Raw genomic sequence first — 23,392 nt, 5'->3', positions numbered from 1 at the left:
CTTCTAGCTTCATTACCACTACATTAAAAAAGGAAAAAGCCAATTAGATCAGGTTATGGAACTTCTTTAATTCAAGAGACTAGTTTGGCTTTTAGGCTTTTGCTTATTAGTTGGTGTGAGGAATTTAACCTGACTGGGGATCTTTTTATTTGTATCATTACCCATGGGAAGGTTAAGGGACTAAACTAGGGCTTTTGTCTTGAATAGTGGTCATTCTAAAATTGACCTGATGGCTTCTTGGTCTTTTGACTATGCTAAGACTTTAGGCAGGTTTCATTCCCTGTAGATCAGATAAAATCAACTGCCATTGAGTATTCAGATTCACCATGTATATCTTCATGAGAGTCGGCAACCTTTGTCTTTGCCCCATGGAGAGACTGTTGGGTTTGAAACGCAGATCTTGTGTTTGAACCTCAGACTAGCCCACAGTGCCACCAAGGCTCTGTGATCAGATTGGCTTCCTTTATTTGAGTTTTCTAAGAGGCTCCTTGGGAAGGAGTTCTTTCTCTTGAATGTGAAGAATGGGATCAAGCCATATTGTTACGGTACTTGCTGGTTGTTCTATGGGAAGAAGGGAGTTACTTCTCTCTTGTTTAACCTTTTCCCAAGCTGACCTCTTTTTCTGCCCTACACTTTCCTCATGAATGGAGAGTACTCTGAGAAAGTGCTACCTTCTAATTGCTACTCCTAACTTTCAGTTATTTCCTGTAGTTAAGATTCAAGTCAGTGAGTGTCACACATGAATAAGTAGTTAGTGTGGTGAGCTGGAACCTTTCAGAACCTATAACTTGTCATGTGTGTGAACAGCTTTTCATTGTTGGGTGGGCCAGATGACATGTGTCTGGGTTATTGTGAACGTCATAGGAGGCAGAAAAATAATTGAAACTAGAAGAAAGAAATACATTGACTTGTAAAAAAATTTTTTTAAAGGCATGTTATTAGAAGAATACTTTATGACCGAAGGTGAATCTTGTGGGTTCAATGTCTTGTATTTGCTTTTGTAAAAGGTGGTTCTATTTTTAGTTGTCTTGGGAGACAGGTGAATTTCCTCTGTAGTGTACTGTGACCAGAAAAGATCACTTCAGAATAGATGAGGTGAGAAAGATACAAATGATTAATGTACTAGGCTGCTGTTAAAAAGGTTGTAGGTTTGAGCTCACCCAGAAGTGTGCCTAGCAAGAAAGGCCTGATGATAGAACTTGGAAAAATCAGCCATTGAGCACCCTATGGAGCATACCCTGACATGCATACATTGAGCTGGAATTGACTCAGTTGTAACTGGTTAGTTACCAGTCAGACAATTTACTGGACTTCTTGTGTTTGCACAATGATAAAGTTGAAATTTCGAATTCTGTTTTCCAGCTTTTTCTGAGAAAAGAGTTGTGATTAACCAGTTATTAACCCATGTTTTACCTTGAGTTGTGCTTATTATCAAGCCACTGTTTTGGTGACCACAGGCCTGCGGCTCCATAGGCTCTGACTGCTCTGCTGCTCTTCTCTCTCCTGATTTCCATCTTGTTGGTTAGGATGGATGGCAATCAACAAAACCTCTGGTTATGGATACCAGAACTTTCTGGTTGTCATATTTGTTTTCTTGTAAAAGGTGTCTTTCTTTTCTTTAAATCTGGCTCATTATCAAACAATTGACTTCAAAGGCAAAGGAAATAGGATGTCTGCTTCTTGTGGACAGTTCTGAAGAGTGCTACTAGGTAGTTTAGGGGTCAGAGCACTCAGTTGTGTTTACTTTTTTGGGGAGACTGTATGAACTCTACCTCCAGGAAGCCATGAGGAGCCCTTTTTAATCCCTGAGAGCTGAAAACATTTATCTTTGTTCAGCGCAAACTCAGTTTACTGTCATGGAGTTAATTCGGGCTTATAACATCTCTGATGACACAGTAAATGTAGACCTCAACTCCTAAGGGGTCATTCTCCTGTGCTGACAGCAGATAAACTCAGCCAAGTCAGCCTCGGATTGAAGCCTGTACAGAACTCAAGTATTCTACTCACGCTGGTGAGTGGTGTTTTCCCTTTTCAGTGTGATTGTTTCTTGATTATAGCTTGAATGAGCTCTTGGTCCAACTTTTTCTGAAGTTTATTTGATTGCACAAATAGTCCTATATGAGTATTTTGTCATCTGTGATAGGAGTTCTTTCAGGCTGACAAGAATCCAACAATATTATATTCTTAGTATGTACTTAAATATTGGTAATATTCATTACATATGAGTCAGACACACTAGTCAAGCCAGAAATAAGTTTTCCCTTGAGATTTTTCTTTTTACATCTTTCATTTATCCCCAGAATTAGACAGTTGTTATTTTAGGGAGCTTGGTTTCAGGGCGGTGATAAAGTCAGATATAACTACTAAGTGAAATTGCCCATCTAAGGACCTGTCATTGGCCTTCCAGAATTCTAGCTGATATTCTTCGCACAGGCTGAAGCCTAGTCAGTCAAAAAAGGAGCCCGTAATTTCATGTGATTGGGCACAGGCCTTGCTGGTTTATGGTGCCTAGGGAAATGAGAAGACCACTCTAGCTTTGGATTAAGGTGAGAAGTCCTCTAACTTCGCAGGAGAAGGATCTGTAGGAAAAATATCTTGAGGTCTTTCTCCTGTTCTGTAGAGATAATTTTCTTCTCTGACCTGAAGGGTACCTGCAAGTGCATGGGCATTCATTTGAGTCACAAAGCTCGCTGGCTTGGTTCCCTAGGCTTCACAGGATGTGTTTTAGGTAATCTGTGGTCAGCTGCCTTTGTGCAATGTCACGCAGGTAGTGTTTCCGCTGCCTGACTGTTCATTTGAGAAATGAAGAGTCTAGTTAGTGTGGCTATGTTATATATGAACAAGCCCCCCAGAACTAATGAGGCAGTAGCATTAGTGTCCTGGGAGCTTGAGGATTGCAGACCTTACCCAAGTCGTACTGAATCTAAATCTGCACTTTTTACTCCCCTAGGTGATTTTTATGCATGTTCAAGTTAGATAAGCACTGCTGTAAGACATCATTTTGGGGAGAGATTAATTTGCTCTAAGAGCTTATGGAGCAAATTGAGAAATTCTGTCTATTTGGGAGAGTACCCTCAAGTTAGACTTCCTGGGCAAAACTTTTAGACACAGCCAAGGTAAAGACTTAAACCAATACTTGAGAGAGTCATTCTTTGTGCCTTCCTCTCTGTACTAACAACAAGCATCTTTACCTTTCCTGGTTCGAGTAGTTACCACAGCAGAGCAAAATAGTATTTTTACCTTTCTGCACATTAGGGATTGATTATGAGGCTCCTATGAATAGGACCAGATAGGAACCATAGTACATTGCTACTAAAATGCACATTTCTACAGCTTTTGTGCATTTTGAAATTAGGCAGCATCTTTTAAATTACAAATAGAGTATATGATAGTTTCCTTGGCATTGCTTCCTTTTTAATGATATCTAAAACAACGGTCTATCTTGTACTGTAATGGTCTGTCAGATTCAGTGCATATAGTAGTCCTTCATGATACTTGATACGTGATTCTGTACATGTGTGGCAGGAAAATCTGGGATATAGTGGTTGGAGGTTAGAACCTTAACAGTTTTCTTTCAAGGAAGAAGAACAGGAAACATTGAACAGTTTTGACGTCTTAAGAAAGATGGAGGTGATAGTAGGTGTTTCTGTGGAAAAAAAGGCATTGGGGGAAAATTGGATAAATTGCTTACAACCCTTTGGGTAGATGTTTGTCCCTGTACATTTATAGGTGAGGAAAAATGAGACAGGGAAGTAGTGGTGGGGCCAGTGCTAAACTCTAGTGTGTGGTAATTTAGTCTCGTAGCCACTTTAGTTTCTTCAATGCTCTATTGGCTTATGAGTTGGGCTTCTCTTTAAGATGTTACATTTTCAAGTAGTTTATATAGCTAATCACTTCGAACATGCTAATTAAAAAATTTATTATAGAAGCGGTTTAAACTTTAAAGAAATTGACATTTAGTTTTTTGGCAGTTGTGAAGAACAGACAAAGTGTGAGCAGAAGAAAGCAGTATTCTCAGCATTGCCCTGGTTTCTGGACTCTGAGTGAAACATAAGAAAAACCATTCCTTTATAGAAAGAAGGAAGAAAGACTCCTTGAATGTACCTTCTGCCAAGTGGAGCTCTGTGTGAAGGTCCCTGCATTAAGAGGAGGAGGAATTAAACTGATTCTGTGCCTTCATTCAGAAGGAGTAGGTTTACCCTGAAGTATTCCTTCTTTAACATGAGACTTTAGCGAGGAGGCTTTGATGTCAGCAGCACAAGCTTCTGCCTGGGTCTGCTCAGCTCCCAGTCCTGGGGCTGGCAGTGGGAACACATGCCTCAACCTGTGCGGACCTGTAACCTCCCCCCCCCCCCCCCCCCCCCCCCCGTCGGGTTTCTTGGCCTGATGCATTTATACTGAACATTGGTCTAAAGGGAACTTCCAATAAAACTTTACTGCTAATCCTGCTTTGTTTGTCTCCCCTGCCCCCATTCATCTAGCTAGTGTGTTTTTGAGTACTTTATGTATGAGAATTAGGAAAGAAACAACAAAACTTTGAAGCTGCCTTTTGTCGGGTTTCTATTGGACTTGATGGTTCTCATTTGTGGATGTTTTGTTATAGAGGGTTACATGTTGGGGCCGCTAACTACAAGGTCAGCAGTTTGTACCCACCTGCTGTGGGAGAAGGTTGTGGCCTTGAAGTCTTGGAAACTCGCAGGGGCAGTTCTACTCTGTCCATGGGAGTGCCAGGAGTCAGGATCGACCCAGTGACAGGAAGTTTGGTTTAACTGAGTCACCGAAGGAGTTTTTTTTTTCCTTTTAAAGTAACATTTTCAAAAACTATAAACCAAAATCCCTAGGAGTTGGCCTAGACGCCTATAAATTTCTAAAAGATCGTGATATTCCGCTTCACAACTGTCATTGTGAAAATGTTAATGCCTCCATCGGGGGCCAGCTTGGCTCTGAACTGGTGTTTGAGAGTTTTACCACTGGACCGAAGGCACCTAGAAATTTACATCGGATCTCACAGGTAACCTAAAAATCCATAGCTTTTGTTAGCGTAGTATTACATTTAGATAAAATGCTTTACCTATATTGTGTACACGCCTTGTTTCATTGATATTCTTTTCTACCTTGTTTGTTCCCACGTTATTCCTGTTTTAAAGACAGATGAGAATGACCCATTTAAAGACCCGTGACCAGGGAGGTAGAAAACCGCTTCTGTGCTTCCTGAGTCAGTAATTTAAGGACCTGCTTATGATACCCTTTTTTTTTGGAAAAAGCCCATAAAACTTAGCCCATTTATACCAATATTCTTCTTCCTATAGGGTCTTCACATCTGTAATAGATCATTTTAATGTATTCTTTTAAAAATTATAATCTCATTACTTTTTATTATGCAAATTTTAAGCACCCAAAATGGTAGCATAATGAACCATCACTCTACTTAAACACCTTTTTATTGTGATAAAAGCCATGTATAATGAACTATTTGCAGATTCAACATTTCTGCACATGCAAGTCAGTAGCATTTATTTACACACTTTTGCACCTCTTGCCGATATCCCTTCCCAAATGATTCTACCGTTATTGGCAGACACTCAGTGCCCCTCTAAGTTAATAAATCCCTCTTTCCCCCTCCCACCCATCCGTGGCAACTAGTTGCTTATTTTACACAATACGGTCATGTTTCTGAATCCAGAACAGTTATGCTAGGATGGCTTCCCACTGTGCTTTTGTTGGCACGCAGAAATCAGACTCTGAATTAATCTGCTTTTCATTAAGGGCCATTGTTGATTTGCTAGAGCTTTGTTCACTTAAGTAAAGTTTTTATTGAAACATGACTTATATACAGAAAAGTGTACCAATCATAAATGTACATCTTCATGAATGGAAGTCTTTCTTTGGTCCCTTACCCCGTAGTGTGTACCTACTACTCTTTAAAGACTCTTTAATAGCTTATGCAAAATGGAAAACCAGAGAGCAGCATTTTGTATGAAAATACTAGACGGTATTAGATCTTAGCCTGTCCCAGAGAAATCTTTGAAAAGTCAGCCCTTTGAAATATAATTGGGAATCGACTTGTCAGTGGCTGAGTTTTCAAGCCAGAGCTTCAATACTTTCAAGTTTGTAGATGGGCTGAGCAGGTTCTCAGCCAAGCCCTTACATGAGGACCACGATCCCAAACCCGCTTCCATCACATCGCGTCACTAGGGAAAGAGCTTTTCTACCAGTCACCTTGCTTGTTGGTAAAACTTAATAGTGCTGCTTTATCCTGTTTTTACTCCTCACTGGCTAGACATTTTGAACTCCTTGTGAGAAATTAGAGGTTGTCCTGTCCCCCCTGAACCAGTGATTTGCTTTGTAGGCTTGTGTGCAAAATAATTTAGGCATGATATTGAGATGATTCTTATCCAAACTACTTGTTTGGAATTGACATGAATGGATTTTGATTTGGGAGAGCTGCTTGTTACCTAGATCACATTACTCTTGTCTAAACACTTGATCATGATGATAATGGGAAGCGCCTCCTTATTTTAGCACATCAGTTTGACAGGACTCTTTTGGTTCATATTTGTTGATGTCTGCCAGGCACTGTATTTGGTGTCAGTGGTAAGAAAACAAATACAGTCTCTGCCTTTGCAGTAATGGAGGGAGCCATTGCTCCTGGATATTTAAACAAACTTTAACCTGTAGAGCCCTGTTCGTTTTCCACATCCACTCTTGGGTCTCATTGTTGTACTTAATTTGTTATCATTCACTCCTTTTGAGCCATTGTCCACCTCATACTTCAAAGGTCTCCTGAGATTCCCATCTCAGCAGCAGCCAGCGATTGATTGACCATCTTGATGCCATCTGAAGCTGAGTTCTCTCTCTCTTTGGAGTTCCTTCTCACGTGTGTTTATTTTCCCTATTAGCCATAAACTCTTTTCATGTCGGACATTTGAACAGGGAACGACTTTAAGAGTAAAATGGGTTCTGAACCAGTTGTGGTACGTCTTTCTGGGCCCGGGATCTCGTTAAGAGTGACTCTGAGATCATCCATTAGATTTGCACCCAAAGGTCTGTTGAAAGCCACCTGCTGCTCCTGGTCTCCATTACCGCCTTTCTCCCACTCAAGTTCGATTGTGGTGGCTCGAAGTGCGATGCAACAAAGTTTACTGATTGGATCTTGCCAGGAGTTTGAATTTGATCCACGTGCGTTTGTTTCTTCCTGTACCGGGAGTTATTGGTGGGGGCAAACAAGCTTTAGAAAAGCAAAAGTTACTTACTCTTTGAAAAAGTTCTTCCAATGATTTTGTGTCATGTGGAGTCACTGCTAAAAAAAAAGGTTCCCCTTGGCAAATCCAGACACATTTGCTTTCTATATCGGGGCTCCTTATAGGATGTTGTAAGAGGAGACAGACTTAATTTCCTTAGAAGACAGGGCACAAATGTGGCTGGCAGCACATCAGTTAGTTTAAGCTCCAGCAATTCAGAGGTATTTTGTGTGCATCAATATTTTACTAAATATGCTTCCACATCTGTCTCACGAATAACTGGCCATGGGAAAGGCAGATAGTAGAAGATAGCAGACAATTAACCTTTTTGGTGCAAGAATTTCACAGTTGGATTTAATTTAATTTTGAAGACTTCAACAAAGATTACAGTTAGGCAGCTATCTATGAATTGTTTATGGAGTGATCACAGACTTACAGGGTGCAGTTGGGGTGGCAGCAGTGTCGATTGGCAAGGCGTATTTTCCAAGGTCAAGAATAACTGTTGGAATTTTAGTCCCCACCTAGCTCAATATTTGGAAGTTAAGGGAGGAATTTATATAGGACAAAAGAAAAGCAGGAATTATAGTTGAGGGTTTAACCTTCTCCTTTTCTCTGTGGTTCTCAACCTTCCTAATGCCGTGACCCTTTAATACAGTTCATGTTGTGGTGACCCCCCCAACCATAAACTTATATTCATTGCTACTTCATAACTATAATTTTGCTACTGTTAATGAATTTGTCAACCCCTGTGAAGGGGGTTGTTTGGCCCCAAAGGGGTCGCGGCCCACAGGTTGAGAAACACTGCCTTATCCCGTTAGTTGTCATACCAGGGCCTTCCTAGGATTCTTGCTTATTATACAGAGTTAGGTTTGAGAGTAGTGGAATAAGAGAGGTGTTGTAAACTAGTGCTGTGCTATGCTCTGGGCAGGCATAGGCAAAAAGCGGATGGTGGAACACCGAGTATGATAAGATTATTCTAAACTCTCGTATCATAAATGTCTGTCTGTCTTCTCTGTTTGGCTAGATTTTCTGCAGTGTTCCTGCCTCCTTGTTGTCTGTTAATTAGATTGTAATGTCTGAAAGAGCAGAGACTGTCCCCGGTTCTAATTTAGTATCTAGTGTAGTGTGGTGTCCACGGTGGCTGATCATTAGTTGATGATGATTAGTGAAGCTGAAGCTATTTTTTAAACAGGGCCCAAGGGACGCAGACAGTGATGAAAGCGACAAAGGTGAAAAGAAGAAGAAGGGCGCGTTTGATGGAGATAAGCTAGGAGATTTGAAGGAGGAGGGTGATGTGATGGACAAGACCAATGGTTTACCAGTGCAGAATGGGATTGATGCAGACGTCAAAGATTTTAGGTTTGTATGTTTTACACTTTTGGTTTTTGAATGGGGGTTATGGATCTCTGTTTTGTTTTTTACTTTATCTCACCCCTTGCCCCAATCCCTCCAAAACACATTTTTCTTCTCTCCACCCCTGTATTTCCTTTCAGAGAATTCGGTCTAGTGTCATCCATACCACAAAGATTGTAAATTAACTGGTAGGGTTGAAGTTTTAAGGACTATCCATGCCCAAATCTTTGTTCAAACATTAGAGTTTGCATTTGTAGTAACTGTAGAATTGGCACAATGATTCCATAAAGATCATTTTATGTGATTCTCAAATACCAAAATTCCCTGGGATCAGTCAGTGCCTTCCAAATCACCGGGAAGAGCCCCTGTTACAATGGAAGTGTGTGCTATTCCTTTGGAGCGCTAGAGGGGAAATTATTAAGAACCTTGTGTGTTTGAATCTCATAAGCAACTTTTGGGGTAAGTGGGTCAGGTATCATTTCCCTTAGTTTATAGAACCAGCAATGTAGTTTAAACAAATCCCTCCTCATCATAGTTTGTGAGTCTTATCCTCTGGTACTGCAAAGCATTAAAATAATATTGTATATGTATCTTCCACATGTGGCTTATAGACACTTATTTTTATTGGCAATCTTTAGCTATGATATATAAAATTTAGAAATCTTTAAAAAGCCCTTGCTAAGGATTTCAGATAGAGTTTAATTTTAGGATACTTTAAATGTTAGTCTAAAGCTAATGTGCATTTGCGTGTGCATGTAAACATATTTTGTCTTAATATCTACGGGTGACAAAATTAAAATATATTTGAATTATCGTTAACCACTTTCAGTTGTGCAGTATTTTAATCTAATTTTATATCTTATAAGTGTAATGGAAGAAAATTTGAAGCACAGAATAATAAATCCTTATCTAAAGCCCACCTACATTCTACAAATGTCCTTCCCACCCTGAATCTCAAGCAGTCTTCAGTGTTTGGTGATAGTGATTTGACTGGGATGGGAGGTGGGGGGGGGGCGAACGTACATGCGCATTCGTATGTACACAACAGTACATTTAAAAAAATCATTTTATTAGGGGCTCATACAACTCTTATCACAATCCATGCGTGCGTACATCCATGTATAAAGCACATTTGTAGATTCGTTGCCCTCACCATTCGCAAAACATTTGCTCTTCACATAAGCCCCTGGCATCAGCTCATTTTCCCCCTTCCCTCCCCGCTCTCCCCTTCCTCATGAACCCTTGATAATTTATAAATTATTATTTTGTCATATCTTACACTGTCTGATGTCTCCCTTCACCCACTTTTCCATAACAGTGCATTTTAAGTTGCATCAACTGCAGGATTTCTTTCGAGGGTGAAGGGCATGGAATGAATGTGGTAACAGGCTACATTCCCCTTACAAGAACATACTATTCTATGTCAGTCTGAAGATCCTTCAGTCCTGCTGTCCTTTTACATTGGGTGATGCCCGCTTCCTCGAGTTAGTCCTTGTATAGGCCTGTGTCCCAGCATAAGTATTAGTAATGTCCCCTTTGATCTTAGGAATATCTTTGCTTAGGTGATAAATTATATTCTATTACTTTTGGATCTTACAGTTGTTCCTTAGTAGGAGCATATCATACATAATGAATTTACGTTGGAAAAGTTTGAAATTATTTGCAGCTTCTAGTTTTTCACAAGTGGAGACAATTTCAACGTTGGCCAGTAGTATCAAAATAATACCTTAGGGGGTGGGGGATAAGACCTAGGGGTTTTAAAAGTCATTCTCTGATAGGAAAATCTCCCTTAGAAGTTTGCTCTTTCTATTCCCTGTATTTTTAAAAAGATAGACACTGCTTTAGGGAGATGGAGATATTTTTCTACCTGAATTATGAGATTTTTGATTCCATGGATGTCACTGGCATCAAAAACATTTTTTCCATCTAAATATAGACCCTCTTGGTTAAAGGGATTATTATAAACAGCACTTAATATCTGCCTAGGGACTGGGTTGTGGTGGGAAGGCAAACAACAGAAGTGTCATTTTAGAGCATGTTTGCACTGTAAGCACCCAGAGGTTTTCTGGTTGTTTTGTAGAAATGCTTTTAAGTACTATTGATACTGAACTGTGTCAAGGACATTGTTCTTAACTTGGGTTGCTGTAGTATCCCTCCCCACTCAAAATAAGGTTTAATGCCCTTTACTTTTTCTGTTTAGCCGTACCCCTGGTAATTGCCAGAACTCTGCTAATGAAGTGGATCTTCTGGGTCCAAACCAGAATGGTTCTGAGGGCTTAGCCCAGCTGACCAGCACCAATGGTGCCAAGCCTGTGGAGGATTTCTCCAACATGGAGTCCCAGAGTGTCCCCTTGGACCCCATGGAGCATGTGGGCATGGAGCCTCTTCAGTTTGATTATTCAGGCACGCAGGTACCTGTGGACTCAGCAGCAGCAACTGTGGGACTTTTTGACTACAATTCTCAACAACAGGTACTGTGTGTGTCTCTGTCACCCCCTTACTCTCCCTCCAACCAGCACACTATCCACATGGCTACATTGGGGTGGGAGTGGGCAGTGAGGGGAAGGGAGGGATGTTTTAGGTTATCTCTAGCCCACCTTTAATAAGGATTCACATGACTTCTGCCTCGTCTTTCCCTAAGAAATTTGTTTCTGGCCCGAGGTTGCAATCAAGAGACATCCCCCAAAGCGTGCTCTTTGGCACTTATCTTTCAGGAGAGGCTTCAGAGAGCGGATGGAATGATGTTGCTTATAACACTGTGGATGCTAACCTAATCTCTCTGACAAGGATTATGATTGTGATGCTGTTCATTCTTTTGTTTGTTTTTTAAATCGTAAACTCAGCTGTTTATCATTACTAGGAGTACAGGGTCCGGCCACCCCTGTTAACCTGTCTTTTCATTGTGAGCTGCTGCAGATAAACATATGTGCCCCTTTTCAAAGAGTTAGTGTGTGATTGGGTGGGGAGGAGCTCAAAATACAAATTAATTTCTGCTTTTATTAAGAAATTTCTGACCATTTTGTATATGTGTTTGACCATGGTGCAAACATAGTGAAGTCTTCTATTCAGTATACTTAAAAGAAAAATCAGATGTCTGAATTATATAAAAAAAGGGGCAGGATTTCCAGAGCTTGGTCATTATTACATTTTTGCCTGGTATTAGAAGCAGTTTTGTAGGCCATGGGTTTCTGATATTCCTTAATTTTGGAAGTTTACAAGAAGAATCCTTTCATGAGATTGTGCTTATGGTATTAGAGCCTTTTCATACAGATGAATATATGTATTACTCAGGGCCCATGTATAATGAACACAGATTCGAGAGATGACACAAAGTGAATCTGTTCCTCTGTAGTTCAGGTCCTCAGCGCCCATCAGGCTCCCCACCTCCCCCGGTGCGTGTGCGTGATTGTGAGGCTGTGCATTCTTTTGTGTGTACTTGTCAAAACCGAGAACTTTCTTTTACTGTGTGACCCTTTTCACCATGCATCCTCAAATTAGCAGTTTTCAAGTGAGCCAGAACTGACGTAAGGTTTAGATGTCAATTTGTGCACTTAGGATACTAATATAATTTCTGTAATTTGAGGTGTCTGGATGTAGACTCTTCCTAGCTAGAGTCTTCTAGGCTGGGAATTTTATTTGAATTACTTTCTTCTGGTGTGACTCTCTGGCCATATAAGGTTCTAAGTTTGTTTTTTTTTCTTTTTTAATCGTTTTATTGGGGGCTCATACAACTCTTACCACAATTCATACATACATCCATTGTGTAAAGCACATTTGTACCTTCATTACCCTCATCATTCTCAAAACATTTGCTCTCCACGTAAGCCCCTGTCATCAGCTCATTTTCCTCTCCCTCCCTCATGAGCCCTTGATAATTTATAAATTATTATTTTGTCATATCTTGTCCTGTCCGATGTCTTCCTTCACCCACTTTTCTGTTGTCCATCCTCCAGGGAGGAGGTTATATGTCGATCCTTGTATTCAGTTCCCCATTTCCACCCCTACCCTCCCCCCCCCCCCCCCCCCGCTCCACCCTCCTGGACTTGCCACTCTCACCACTGGTCCTGAAGGGATATCCATCCTGGGCTCCCTGTTTTTCCAGTTCCTATCTGTACCAGTGTATATCCTCTAGTCTATCTAGATTGGTAAGGTAGAAATGGGATCATGATAGTGGGTGGGGAGGAAGCATTTAGGAACTAGAGGAAAGTTATGTTTCATTGTTGCTGCACTGCACCCTGATTGGCCTGTCTCCTCCATGCGACCCTTCTCTAAAGGGGGGATGTCCAGATGCCTACAGATGGGCTTTGGGACCCCACTCCACACGCCCCCTCATTTACAATGATATGGTTTTTTTGTTCTTAGATGCTTGATACCTCCTCCCTTCAACACCTTGTGATCACACAGGCTGGTGTGCTTCTTCTATGTGGGCTTTGTTGCTTCCGAACTATATGGCTGCTTGTTTACCGGTTCTAAATTTTTGTTCCCATTTGGACCTGCTCCTCTTTGCTTTTTATTGAAGAGCTTATTTCTGGATCCCTAACCTTTTGATTATCTTTTGTTTAACTGTTCTTTATACTGTAATCAGAACTGAGATTCAGTTTTGATTTTTTAAAATAGTTGATTTTAATTTAATTTTTATATACTTAATTTCCATTTTATTTTTTTGAAGGCTTAAAATTATTAGGGCTTGAGCAGAAACGCACTTTAGTGTGTGCCAAAACAGTTAGTATGGTTACATCAACTGCATCACCCAGTGTTCATGTGTGCCTTTACCCCACCCCCACCTCTACAGTTGTTGGGAATAGTTTATAGACGTTTGTTGGGTTGGGTTCTTGGCTTCCTACACGTTTTGGTTGCAGTGACGTAGGGGATGGTTCCTCAGATATACTAATGTTACATTATGTGGTTATTTTATGTGAGCATAATTGTAGTTTTTCTAAGTAAATCGTTTTTGCAGTTTAGTACTGGTATCTGCAATAGCTTGTCTGGCAATCGTTGACCTAAACCTCATTAGCGGCTCGTCCATGGAGCTAGACTTCATTAAGAAGGAAGGAAACATTTTCTACTGGAAGTGGGTGCTTTGTTCTTATTTTTATACAATATTGCTTACCCTTTAGCTTTTCCCTACATTTTATTTTTCCATTTCTACCAGTTTCCATCCTCCTTTATTCTTAAAAATTCAATGCCACTACCATGTGTTGCCTATCACAAGATTTTAAAAAGTTTTATGCATGCTTCCTTTGCACTCCACTGAATTACTATACTTGCTAGGCTCTGCTTCTTGAGGACGCAGATTGGAGCCTACCTCTCTGTGTCCTCAGAATCACGTTTAGGAGGCCAGACTTTTAAGGAAGCATGCCCTTTCTTGATTATAATGTCTCAGCGTGTGCAATGCATCTGACATACTTCACAAATGTAGAGATTGACACCAGCCTTCTCCAATGCTCTGGCGACCACTTTTTGAGGCCTAGCATGGTTCCTACTCCCCTCTCCCCAAATGTTGTTTTTTTATTGTTGCTCAGAAAATACACAGCAAAACACTGCCAATTTTTCAAAATGCTTACACATTCCATATACAGACTTTAATTATATTCAAGTTGTGTGCAAACCCTTTTTTCTGGGAGGTTCCTCGTCCACGAACATTGATGCCTCTGAAGTGTCTGACTCAGCTTTGCCAATTTTATCCCCATGGATAGTTCTTGAGATGCTCACAGCAGAGTTTTTTACTCAACAAAACAAACTAACAAAGTGTCATCAGTTGATTGCAACTCACATGACCGTGGAAGGCAGAGGAGAGCTGCCTCTGTGTTCCTGAGGTTGTAAATCTTTATGGGAGCAGACAGCCTCATCTTTTCCTCACTGGAGTGGCTGATGGTATCACGCTGCTGACCCCACCTCCTAACGCACCACACCACCAGTGTGCCTGACTTTTTCCCTAAATTGTTTGACTTCAGGGGTTATGATTTGCTTAAGGCTTAAAGGCAGTGCTTAAAGGGGTTTACTCCAGAAAGTCTATAGAGTCCTTAGAAAAATTGGACATTCTGCTTTGCTTTTTATCCCTGTGGATAAGGATTCACCTATGGGACTTTTGAAATCAGGATTCAGGAAAGACAGCTGAGCACCATCTAGTTCTCGTGTTCTGCCAAATGAAGTTATCAACCAGCCCCACATTTTTTGCCCTCCAATTCTTGACTCTTTCTTCTGTGACTGCAGGTGAACAGAGAGCAATTGTACTTTGTGTGGCCACTTGCAAGTTATTAAGATCCAGGCACTACACAATGAACTAGGAAGTAGAAAAACAACACTGAATACGTTATTATTAGGCCAACCAACGGATTTCCCATGAAACCACGGCCCTCAATCTTCAAATCCACAGCCTTAACAGCCACCATCGTTTCCTTTTTGGTGAGGTGGTTGCTATAAGTCACCCTGTCTCACACCTTTGGCCAGTCTTTTCCAAGTGCGCCCTATTGACAGCAATGAAAACAGTTCCGTTCCCAGAACCTCTCGCTTCCCTTTGTATTTGGTGACCGCTCAGAAACTTGGCTCTCTACGTTTGCCTTTTTGTGTGTTTTTACGTAACCGTGGTTATAAAGTATTTGTCTTTTGGGTTTGGATTATTTTGTTCAACATTAATATTTTCACGCTCCATACTGCAGCAGACTTCATTTTTGCTACTGGATCAAGAGTCTTCCAGTATACCAGGGGCCCTAACAATGTTCGTACAAAAATAGAATTAAAAGTCAATGGGGTAAAAAAGTGGAATTTCCCTAAGAACTTTTTTAATCCCTTCTATTTGTTAATCCATTCATATTTTGATCAACATTTAATCCTCCCCACCCACCAATTTTTGGGTAATTTGAATTTGCTGTAATGAACATTGGCATCTTTTTGAGTCTGTATTCTGGTCTTTGGGGGTGGAATTGCTGGGCCGTACGGCATTTCTAGTTAAAAGTTTTTTTTTTTTTAATGAAACCGCCACACAGTTTCCCATAAAGGCTTCCACCATTTAACATTCCCCCCAACAATGTGAAAGGGTTCCCCGCTGCCTCATTCCGTTTGTCACTCTGTGGGAGGAGCTCGCAGCCCACTCTGGTTTTGGTTTGCTTTCCTAGGACAACCAGTGACTGGCACCATCTTTGTGCGTCACTTGAATGTCCTTTTCAGTAAAATACCTTTTCATGTCATTTGACTAATTTATGATGACATGGTTTTTCTTGTAAGTTTTATATATATTTTAACTTGTAGATTTTTGTTAGCTGTCTTGTTTCCAACAATACTTTCTGGTTGGTCTTTCACATTTGGAAGTCTTTTGATGAATAGAGAATTTTTTTATTTATGAGCCCTCATTTAATTTGACTTTTGTTTTTATATTAGTCCATTGTTGAAAGTGAGGCCTGACAGTATTGTCCCTGAGTTTTCTTGTGAGCACATTTGGTTTCGTTTGTATGCTTAATCCATAATGTATTAGAACTTGCTTTGTGTGGATGTGAGGTCAGGAAGGAGTCATTTTCTGCATGTGGAAATCTAATTTTCATGCATAATTTATCCCAGAGACTCATGCTTCTCCTTTGACTGGACTTAGCACCCTTATTATAAATCATTTGAGAGCGTGTATTTTAATTCTGGACTCTCAATTCCTATTTTATTATTTTATGTGTCTGTTGTTAAGTGAGTATCAGGTTCTTTTTATTACTGTAGCGGCATAATATTTTTTAAAATGAGAAAATGAGTTGTACTTTGTTCTTTTCTTTCAGCGTCATTTTACTTCAAGGTTTCTTGCTGTTCCATATAAAGTTGGGTTGGCTTTTTTATATCTGAGAAAATTGCTTGGAATTTTGATTGGGGTTGCTTTGAAACTGTAGATCACTTTGCATAGCATTGACATCGTTAATGTTTTTTTCAATCCATGGACATGGGACATATTTCCATTTATGTCTTAATCTTTTTCAGCATTTAAAAAAAGTCATTTTCATTGTATAAGTCCTTCACAACTCTGGTTAGATTATTGTTGCTACAGTGCCCCCTCCCCTTGTTCTATCACAACCCCTGGGTGGTATTGTGCATTTTGGGAAACACTGCTTTAGATGCTATTGTAAGTGGAATTGTTTCCCTAATTTATTATTATTATTTTTTTAGATTTCTTATTGCTTGTTTATAGAAACACTGGATTCCTGGAATAAATCCCATTTGGTCATGATATATGACTTTTAGTATACTGTTGGATTCTGTTCAGTAGTATTTTGTTTTAGATTTTTGCCTGGTGTGTATTTTAATATCCTGGTCATTTAGAGCTGGCAGGCTAGCTGTGCCTCATTAAATAACCATGCCTGTCTTATGTGTAGCAAATGTACCTCCTGGATACTTATTCTTTTAGGGCCAGGGCCTTCGTGTCATCTGATCAAAAGCCATGAGGCCCCCTCATGAGAAAAATATACCCCTATCTTTTGATACCTAGTTTTGTGTATACGTGGAAGGGGCTTCAAAAAGGTGTGTGGCAAAAATGAAGTTAAAAGCTAATGAAATTTTTTCACAAATCTTTTGAACTCCCCTGTATGTATGCATATAAACTGTGTGGCCTGTGGAGGAAAGGATACGTGGAATAGGAACGATAATCTTCTATTCATATCTTGTGTTCTCTGTAGTTAACTACATCCTTCATGAATAGGGCAGACTTTCCTTCTTAGGTGACTCTTAAATTGTCATTGTCATTTATTGAGTTAGTTAGTATTAAGAATGTATTCAATGCCAAGTAGTGAGACTGTCCGTGGCCGTCACAGAGGAAGCTCAGTGTGCTGAGCATGTACCCTGTTCTCTAGCTAAGGTGTTACTGGTACGAAGTGAGCCTTGAGTTGTGCCTTGGCAGACTTATTTATACCAAGAAGAGAACGAACATTTCATTGGAGGAAATAATAAAGCCGAAAGCCTGAAAATAGCAGGGTGTATTCATTAGATAGTCTAGAAGCAGCCCGCCTGGGTGGTAATTTAGATTGAAAAACGAGCCCAATGAGGCTGCATAGAAATAGTATCTGTCTTATTGGCTATGTTTGCTACCTTTTTAAGAAGTGACTTAATTACGGTTTAGTTTTTTTGTGCTGAGAAAGTTGTAGCTGTTGCCGACATTCCCTGGTGTCACAGTGGCAGAAACAGTTTGTGCTTGACCACGAACCTAAAAGGTTGGTGTTTTGAGTTCTCTAGCCTTTGCTACAGAAGGAAGGCTGGGTGACCTGCTCAGTCTACTCTGACAGTGGGGGTGCCAGGACCCAGAATGGCCTCCATGCCAACCAGGTGGTTTCTTGTTGATGCTGAAACCCGTATTCAGTTGTCAACTTTTATGGCTATTTGTTTTGCCCTCCAGAAATCATGGGTACTGTTAGTCCTCATAATGAAAATAATTGCACATTAAAAAATCATAGAACATTTGCATGTGTTAAATTGGTTGGTCAAGGGTACTATCAGAAAGTGTGTGCGTGCGCTCGAGCGTGTGTGTGGTGGGCTCAGTGAGGGCCAAGGTTGCAAGGACAGATGGACTGTATATGATGGGGAAGGGGTTGCTGCACAATGTTTGTGGAAAATGGAACTTGTCCACGAATCTTTTAAAGCCCCCTCATGTTTCTGGAAGTAGTAGGTGATTAGTGTGGTGTGGCCTACACTCTTCGTGGCGTAGATTACAGAGAAGAATGAGGAAAGAAAGTGTGTTTGGCAATTGATTGCAGGTCACCGTGGCCTTGAGTGCCTCACTTCTTTCCTTACCCTTCTCTGCACTCTACCACACAGCCAGCCAGTCGAGGACCGCCCACCACACCAGCTTTAAATATTTGAAAACTTGAAATCATCTGACTTTAATCCTAAGTTTATTTTCAGTTAGGATTCCTCATCTTTTTGTGTGCCATGAATGTCTCCACAGCTAGCAGACGGTTTTTCAGATGAATATTTTTACATGCAGAGTAAAAGCAGACTTACAATGGGAAACAATTACCTAAAATAGTATGAAAATACTAGAACACAAACTTTATGATATACTTGCTTTCCTATTGTATACAAGAAATTAGTAGGTACACTGACTACTGTAATGAACACATTTTTAGGTGTTTATTAAAAACTAAAGGTGTCATGAAAATAGATGATTTTTTTTGGTGATAAAGCCATAGATGTACCATTTGTTAGAATTAATGTGTTTTGTTGCCTGTATTCAAAATAATTACATGCTGATTTATAGCTGAATTTTAATGAAAATAAAGATACCATTTTTCATGTCTGTGTGCAAAGATCTGAGGTTAAAAAAGCCCATTTAAGGCATTTTGACAGCTTGAAATACTAATTGATGTCTCTGTACAGCATTCTTCTCACTGTCTTCTTGATTTTGGAAGTTAGCAAAGTGTGTGCATAATTGGCTCATACTATTTTGTAGTATGATGGCCTCAGCAATATTCTTTATTTTCATATTGGTATATTTCCCTAAATATACTTCAGAAAAGTATCATTAGATTTTATTGTATTGCATTTGTATGTAGCAGAAACCAGCACAAGTATTACATCGTTATAAGTTTAATCAAATTAAAGCAGTTTAGTGAATATTGCAGGAACTAATTTCTTTACAGCCTAAGCCAGATAGGAGAGGTAATTGGTATGCATTGTTTTCCAACATGGAGTAGTGATTCAATGATATTATTATGAGCTCAAGTGTGTGTATAGTTTTTTTTAAGTCATTTTATTGGGGGCCTCTGACAGCTTTTATCACAATCTGTACACACATCCATTGTGTCACGCACATTTGTGCATAGTTGACATCATCATTCTCAAAACATTTTCTTTCTACTTGAGCCATTGGTATCAGCTCAGTTTCCCCCTTCCCCTCCCTCCCTCTCTCCCTCATGAACCCTTGGTAACATAACTTTTTTCCCCCATGCCTTACCTTCCCCTTCCCCTCCTGGTATAGCTACTCTCATTATTGGTCCCGAGGGGTTTATCTGTGTATGTATCATTTTAATGTACATAGTTCATATTCTCAGTTTCTTTCATTTTTAAAAAAACTTACAAGTAAGTAGATTAGTCTTTCTATAGGTGTCATGTGTATAGTCATTGAGGGCAGAGTTCACTGGTTAGCAAATTGGTCAGTTGAACCCCACTTTTCTTGTTTCTTGGCCTTCCTGAAATTCTATGTACTATATAATTTTCTTCAACAGGTATAATTTGGTTGAATGTCACATTGTTTGCAAGTGATATTGCCACCTCAAATAGAAATAACTTATTTTGAAGTAGAATATTTTTACCTGCTAAAGAAATCAGGAGAGTGTATTTTGGAATTTGGCCACATGGTTTGAATGTGCCTGTTAAATAAAAAATTATCGTAACCTCTAACTGATCGTGCAGTTGTTCAGATAACCCAATCAAAGACAGGGCTTGCTCTCGGAATAGTACCAGGTTATCTTGGAATGCACAGAGACTGGCTCCAAAATAAATACTCTTTTGAAGACTTTTGCCCTATCCACCTTAATTTGTACCATTAGTGATTTTCTGAGTCCTGCTTATAGCAGGACAGGTGTGTGTGTGTGTGTGTGTGTGTGTGTGTGTGTGTGTGTGTGTGTGTGTGTGTGAGAGAGAGAGAGAGAGAGAGAGAGAGAGAGAGAGAGAGAGAGATTTTTTTCCCACTGAATGGTGAATCGGGTGAAGATTCACACCGCAGATCAGCTTTCCAGTCAGTGTATCACTTCTCAGTCCTGTCCATTCTCCTTTCCTAATTCTTACCAACTTTGTCTTTGGGGGAATGCTGTGCTTTAGGTCTCAAACCCCTTTGGGGCCCAAATGACCCTTTTGACAGGGGTTACCTGATTCATCACAGTAGCAACAAAAATCATGTCATGGTTGGGGAGGTCCCCACACCGTGAGGAGCAGCTGTGTATGAATGGGTCACCGCGTTAGAAAGGTTGAGAACCCCTACTCTGAGCCGTAGAGTCTAGATGTGCAGCTCTCCCTGGTGGGATATTGCTCCCTGATGACTGTGTAGGGTTTGGCCAAGAATTGAGCCGCTCAGGCATTTCTACTGCTGGCTTTTGTGGTCCAACAGCCCGCTGCTTAACTCATTGTGTCATCACGGCCCTTATTTGTCATTATGCCACCCTTAAACGAACATTTCCTCTTAAATCTCCTGCTATTGTTTAACAGATAGTTAGGATGCACTGAAGTGAAGGGACTTATTAAAGGCCACCTAATACAAATTGTACTTTGATTTCTAACCCCAACCTGTCTCCTATGAACTGTATCTTAGAAACAAAGAGCCTGTTGGCATGTTCTTATGCTGTTGTGGTTGTCCCACCTACATTTCATAGCTTTTTGTGGAAAGATCATAATGTGCACGGAAGCCATGGAAAAATGGGGTTTCTTTCATCCTTAAACTCTTGGTGTGAGGCTGCTATTAGTTGCGACGCTCCTGAGCATTGGGGCCCACCACTGCATGAGAACAGACCTGCTTCTGATGCTGGCTCATCTGTTACAGGGAGAGAGGGTGCAAGGAGCGACAGAAACGGCTGTGTGTCTGGCTGGGGGCGCTCTCCCTTAGGATCTTGAAGGAAGAGCAATGGATTATCCTAAGCACTTCCTGTGTACTAATTTTAGTACATGTATAAGGCATGCCTTTATTGTCTCATAGAAAGAGGACAGTGAGGCACAGAGAAATAAAGTTACATACCCAAATTCACACAGGCAAGTATGCGATGGAGCTGTGATAGGAACTGTCTGACCACACTGCCTTCAACTGTTCAGACACTAGGCTTGGCAGTGCGTTTACGGTTTGTGGGAGTGCTGGTCTTCCACACTTGCTAGCTGCAGGTTTAGACATTCCTTGTCCATACTTGGAAAACACAACAACTATATTTCTCTGCTAATAGCAGTTACTGTTGATAACAATGGCAGTAATAATAGTATAGTAACTACTTTCCGTCAAATACCTGCTGTCTGTCAAGTCATTAAAATGGTGGATGTTTTACAGTGCTTCACTCTGCCTATTCCCATTCCTTCTGCCTTAAGAAGCCTGCAGAGTGCGTAAGGTCAGGTGGCACAGGGAGTCCAGCCAGCCCATTTGTCCAGCTCCCTAAGGATGGCTGGCTGCAGTGTTTCTCAGTAGGAACCCTGAAGTAGTGTGGATGTGGATGTATTTCTCCTCACGTCCGAGAGCCTCGAGCAAATTTTGAACTCAACCTGAGTCTGTTGTGGTTCGTGTGGCCCAGATCCGAGACCTACTGCCAGTGAGTTGATTCTGGCTGAGCTGGGCTCTATCCTGCAGGATAGAGTGGCACTGCTTCTTAGGGTTTGTTTCTTAGACTATATGGGCCCAGACCAGTCGCATCTTTTTCCAGAGGGACAGCTGGTTGGTTGGACTGCAGCAGTAGGAACTCAGCCCTAAGTTCTTATACCACCAGGCCTCCTTATTTGTCTGTACCGACCTTAGAACAGCCATTTCCCCGCCTAAATTGTGTAATACTGTTTTCCAGTGAGGGAGCCATCGGCTCTCTGTGCGTCCATCGTGAGCATGTTGACCAAGCTCAGTGTTGCCCAGCAGATGGTATTTGTGAGAGATTTTCTGGACCCTTTTGGAGCCCATCCCTTGCCAATTACCCAATTTTGTTTTGAATACCTTGCATTTCCCATTAATATTGGACCATTTACACAGAAAGAATGTGCCATAATTGCTGTAATCTATAATCAAATTGGTAGATGCATAATTAACTTAGGATAAATTGCTTACTGCAGAATCTTCTCATAATCACCAAGATATTCATCAGTTCTCACAGAACACATGGGTTCTCTTGTTGAGCCTATGGAAGGTTTTCAGTTATATGGAATAATCCCTGTCTTCAAACTTGGTAACGTGGTAATAACTGCTTACAGAATTTAGACTGATTTCCTTTATAATGTTTATGATACTATGTATGTACATTTACAGCTACAGTACACATGTAATGAACTGTGGGTAATGTTAACATGCATATAAAGTGAGGATATGTTACATGGAATGGGATTTGCATGCTGTTGGTTATTAAGTCAAGGTATCCTCAAGATTTATATTCTGAACATACTTTTTTATTTTCTAACCACTGTGTCCTAGTGTCTAACTCGGAATAGGTGCTCAACAAGTCTTTGCTGAATGAAATGTGTTCCTTTGTTTTCCTCAGTTCACAGAAGGGCGTGGCTAGCATGAGCAATGTCTGAGGAGCCAAGTGTTCTAAGAGAACTTGGGGTAGGGACAATTCCAGAGACTCGTTCAGTAGAGAGTACATCTGTAGTGAGATGAATTAATTTGCTTACCGGGTGGTGGTTTTTACAACTTTGGAAAATAAGTAAAATTGTGATAAGTTTTAAAATAGTTTTCTGCCTCATAACTGCTGCTCTTTGGTACACTGCCATGTTGGTAGGAATATTATGGGATACTGTCTTTTAAATAAAATAATGTTTTGAAGACAACTTGGAAAAAGTATCAAAAGATAACAGTTCCTAAAGAGAAGTGACTGGCTCCCTACCTGGAGTAGATAAGTGTTTTTGACATGTTTGGCATGATTCCAGCGGGTTTTTTTTAATTAAAAATTTATATTAACATAAATCATATATCAAACAACTTAGTTTAATCATTTTAAAATTGTATAATTGTCACTACAATCGGTCTTAGACTATTTTATTTTTTCTTATACTTCATATTATTAGTGCCTTATTTTCTTTCAACCCCCCATTAAAGCCCTAGAAACAATTGATCCATTTTCTGTTTCTATAAATTTACCTATCCTGGAGTTCATATACAGATAAAC

At 40.3% G+C, this 23,392-nt stretch overlaps 1 protein-coding gene across 10 annotated transcripts in view; it reads left to right on the top strand.

Moving 5' to 3' along the window:
* PUM1 (pumilio RNA binding family member 1) overlaps positions 1–23,392 on the top strand; it is a 138,815-nt gene that overhangs the window by 67,503 nt on the left and 47,920 nt on the right. For all 10 annotated transcript variants that reach the window (XM_075553309.1, XM_075553306.1, XM_075553267.1 and 7 more), the window contains 2 exons: positions 8,434–8,600; positions 10,795–11,065. In XM_075553309.1, coding sequence (XP_075409424.1) covers positions 8,434–8,600; positions 10,795–11,065 — 438 coding nt within the window. The remainder of the gene's footprint in view (positions 1–8,433; positions 8,601–10,794; positions 11,066–23,392) is intronic.

Source organism: Tenrec ecaudatus, chromosome 1 (assembly GCF_050624435.1).
Source record: "Tenrec ecaudatus isolate mTenEca1 chromosome 1, mTenEca1.hap1, whole genome shotgun sequence".
Classification (NCBI taxonomy): Eukaryota; Metazoa; Chordata; class Mammalia; order Afrosoricida; family Tenrecidae; genus Tenrec; species Tenrec ecaudatus.
This window is presented reverse-complemented; position numbering and strand designations above follow the sequence as displayed.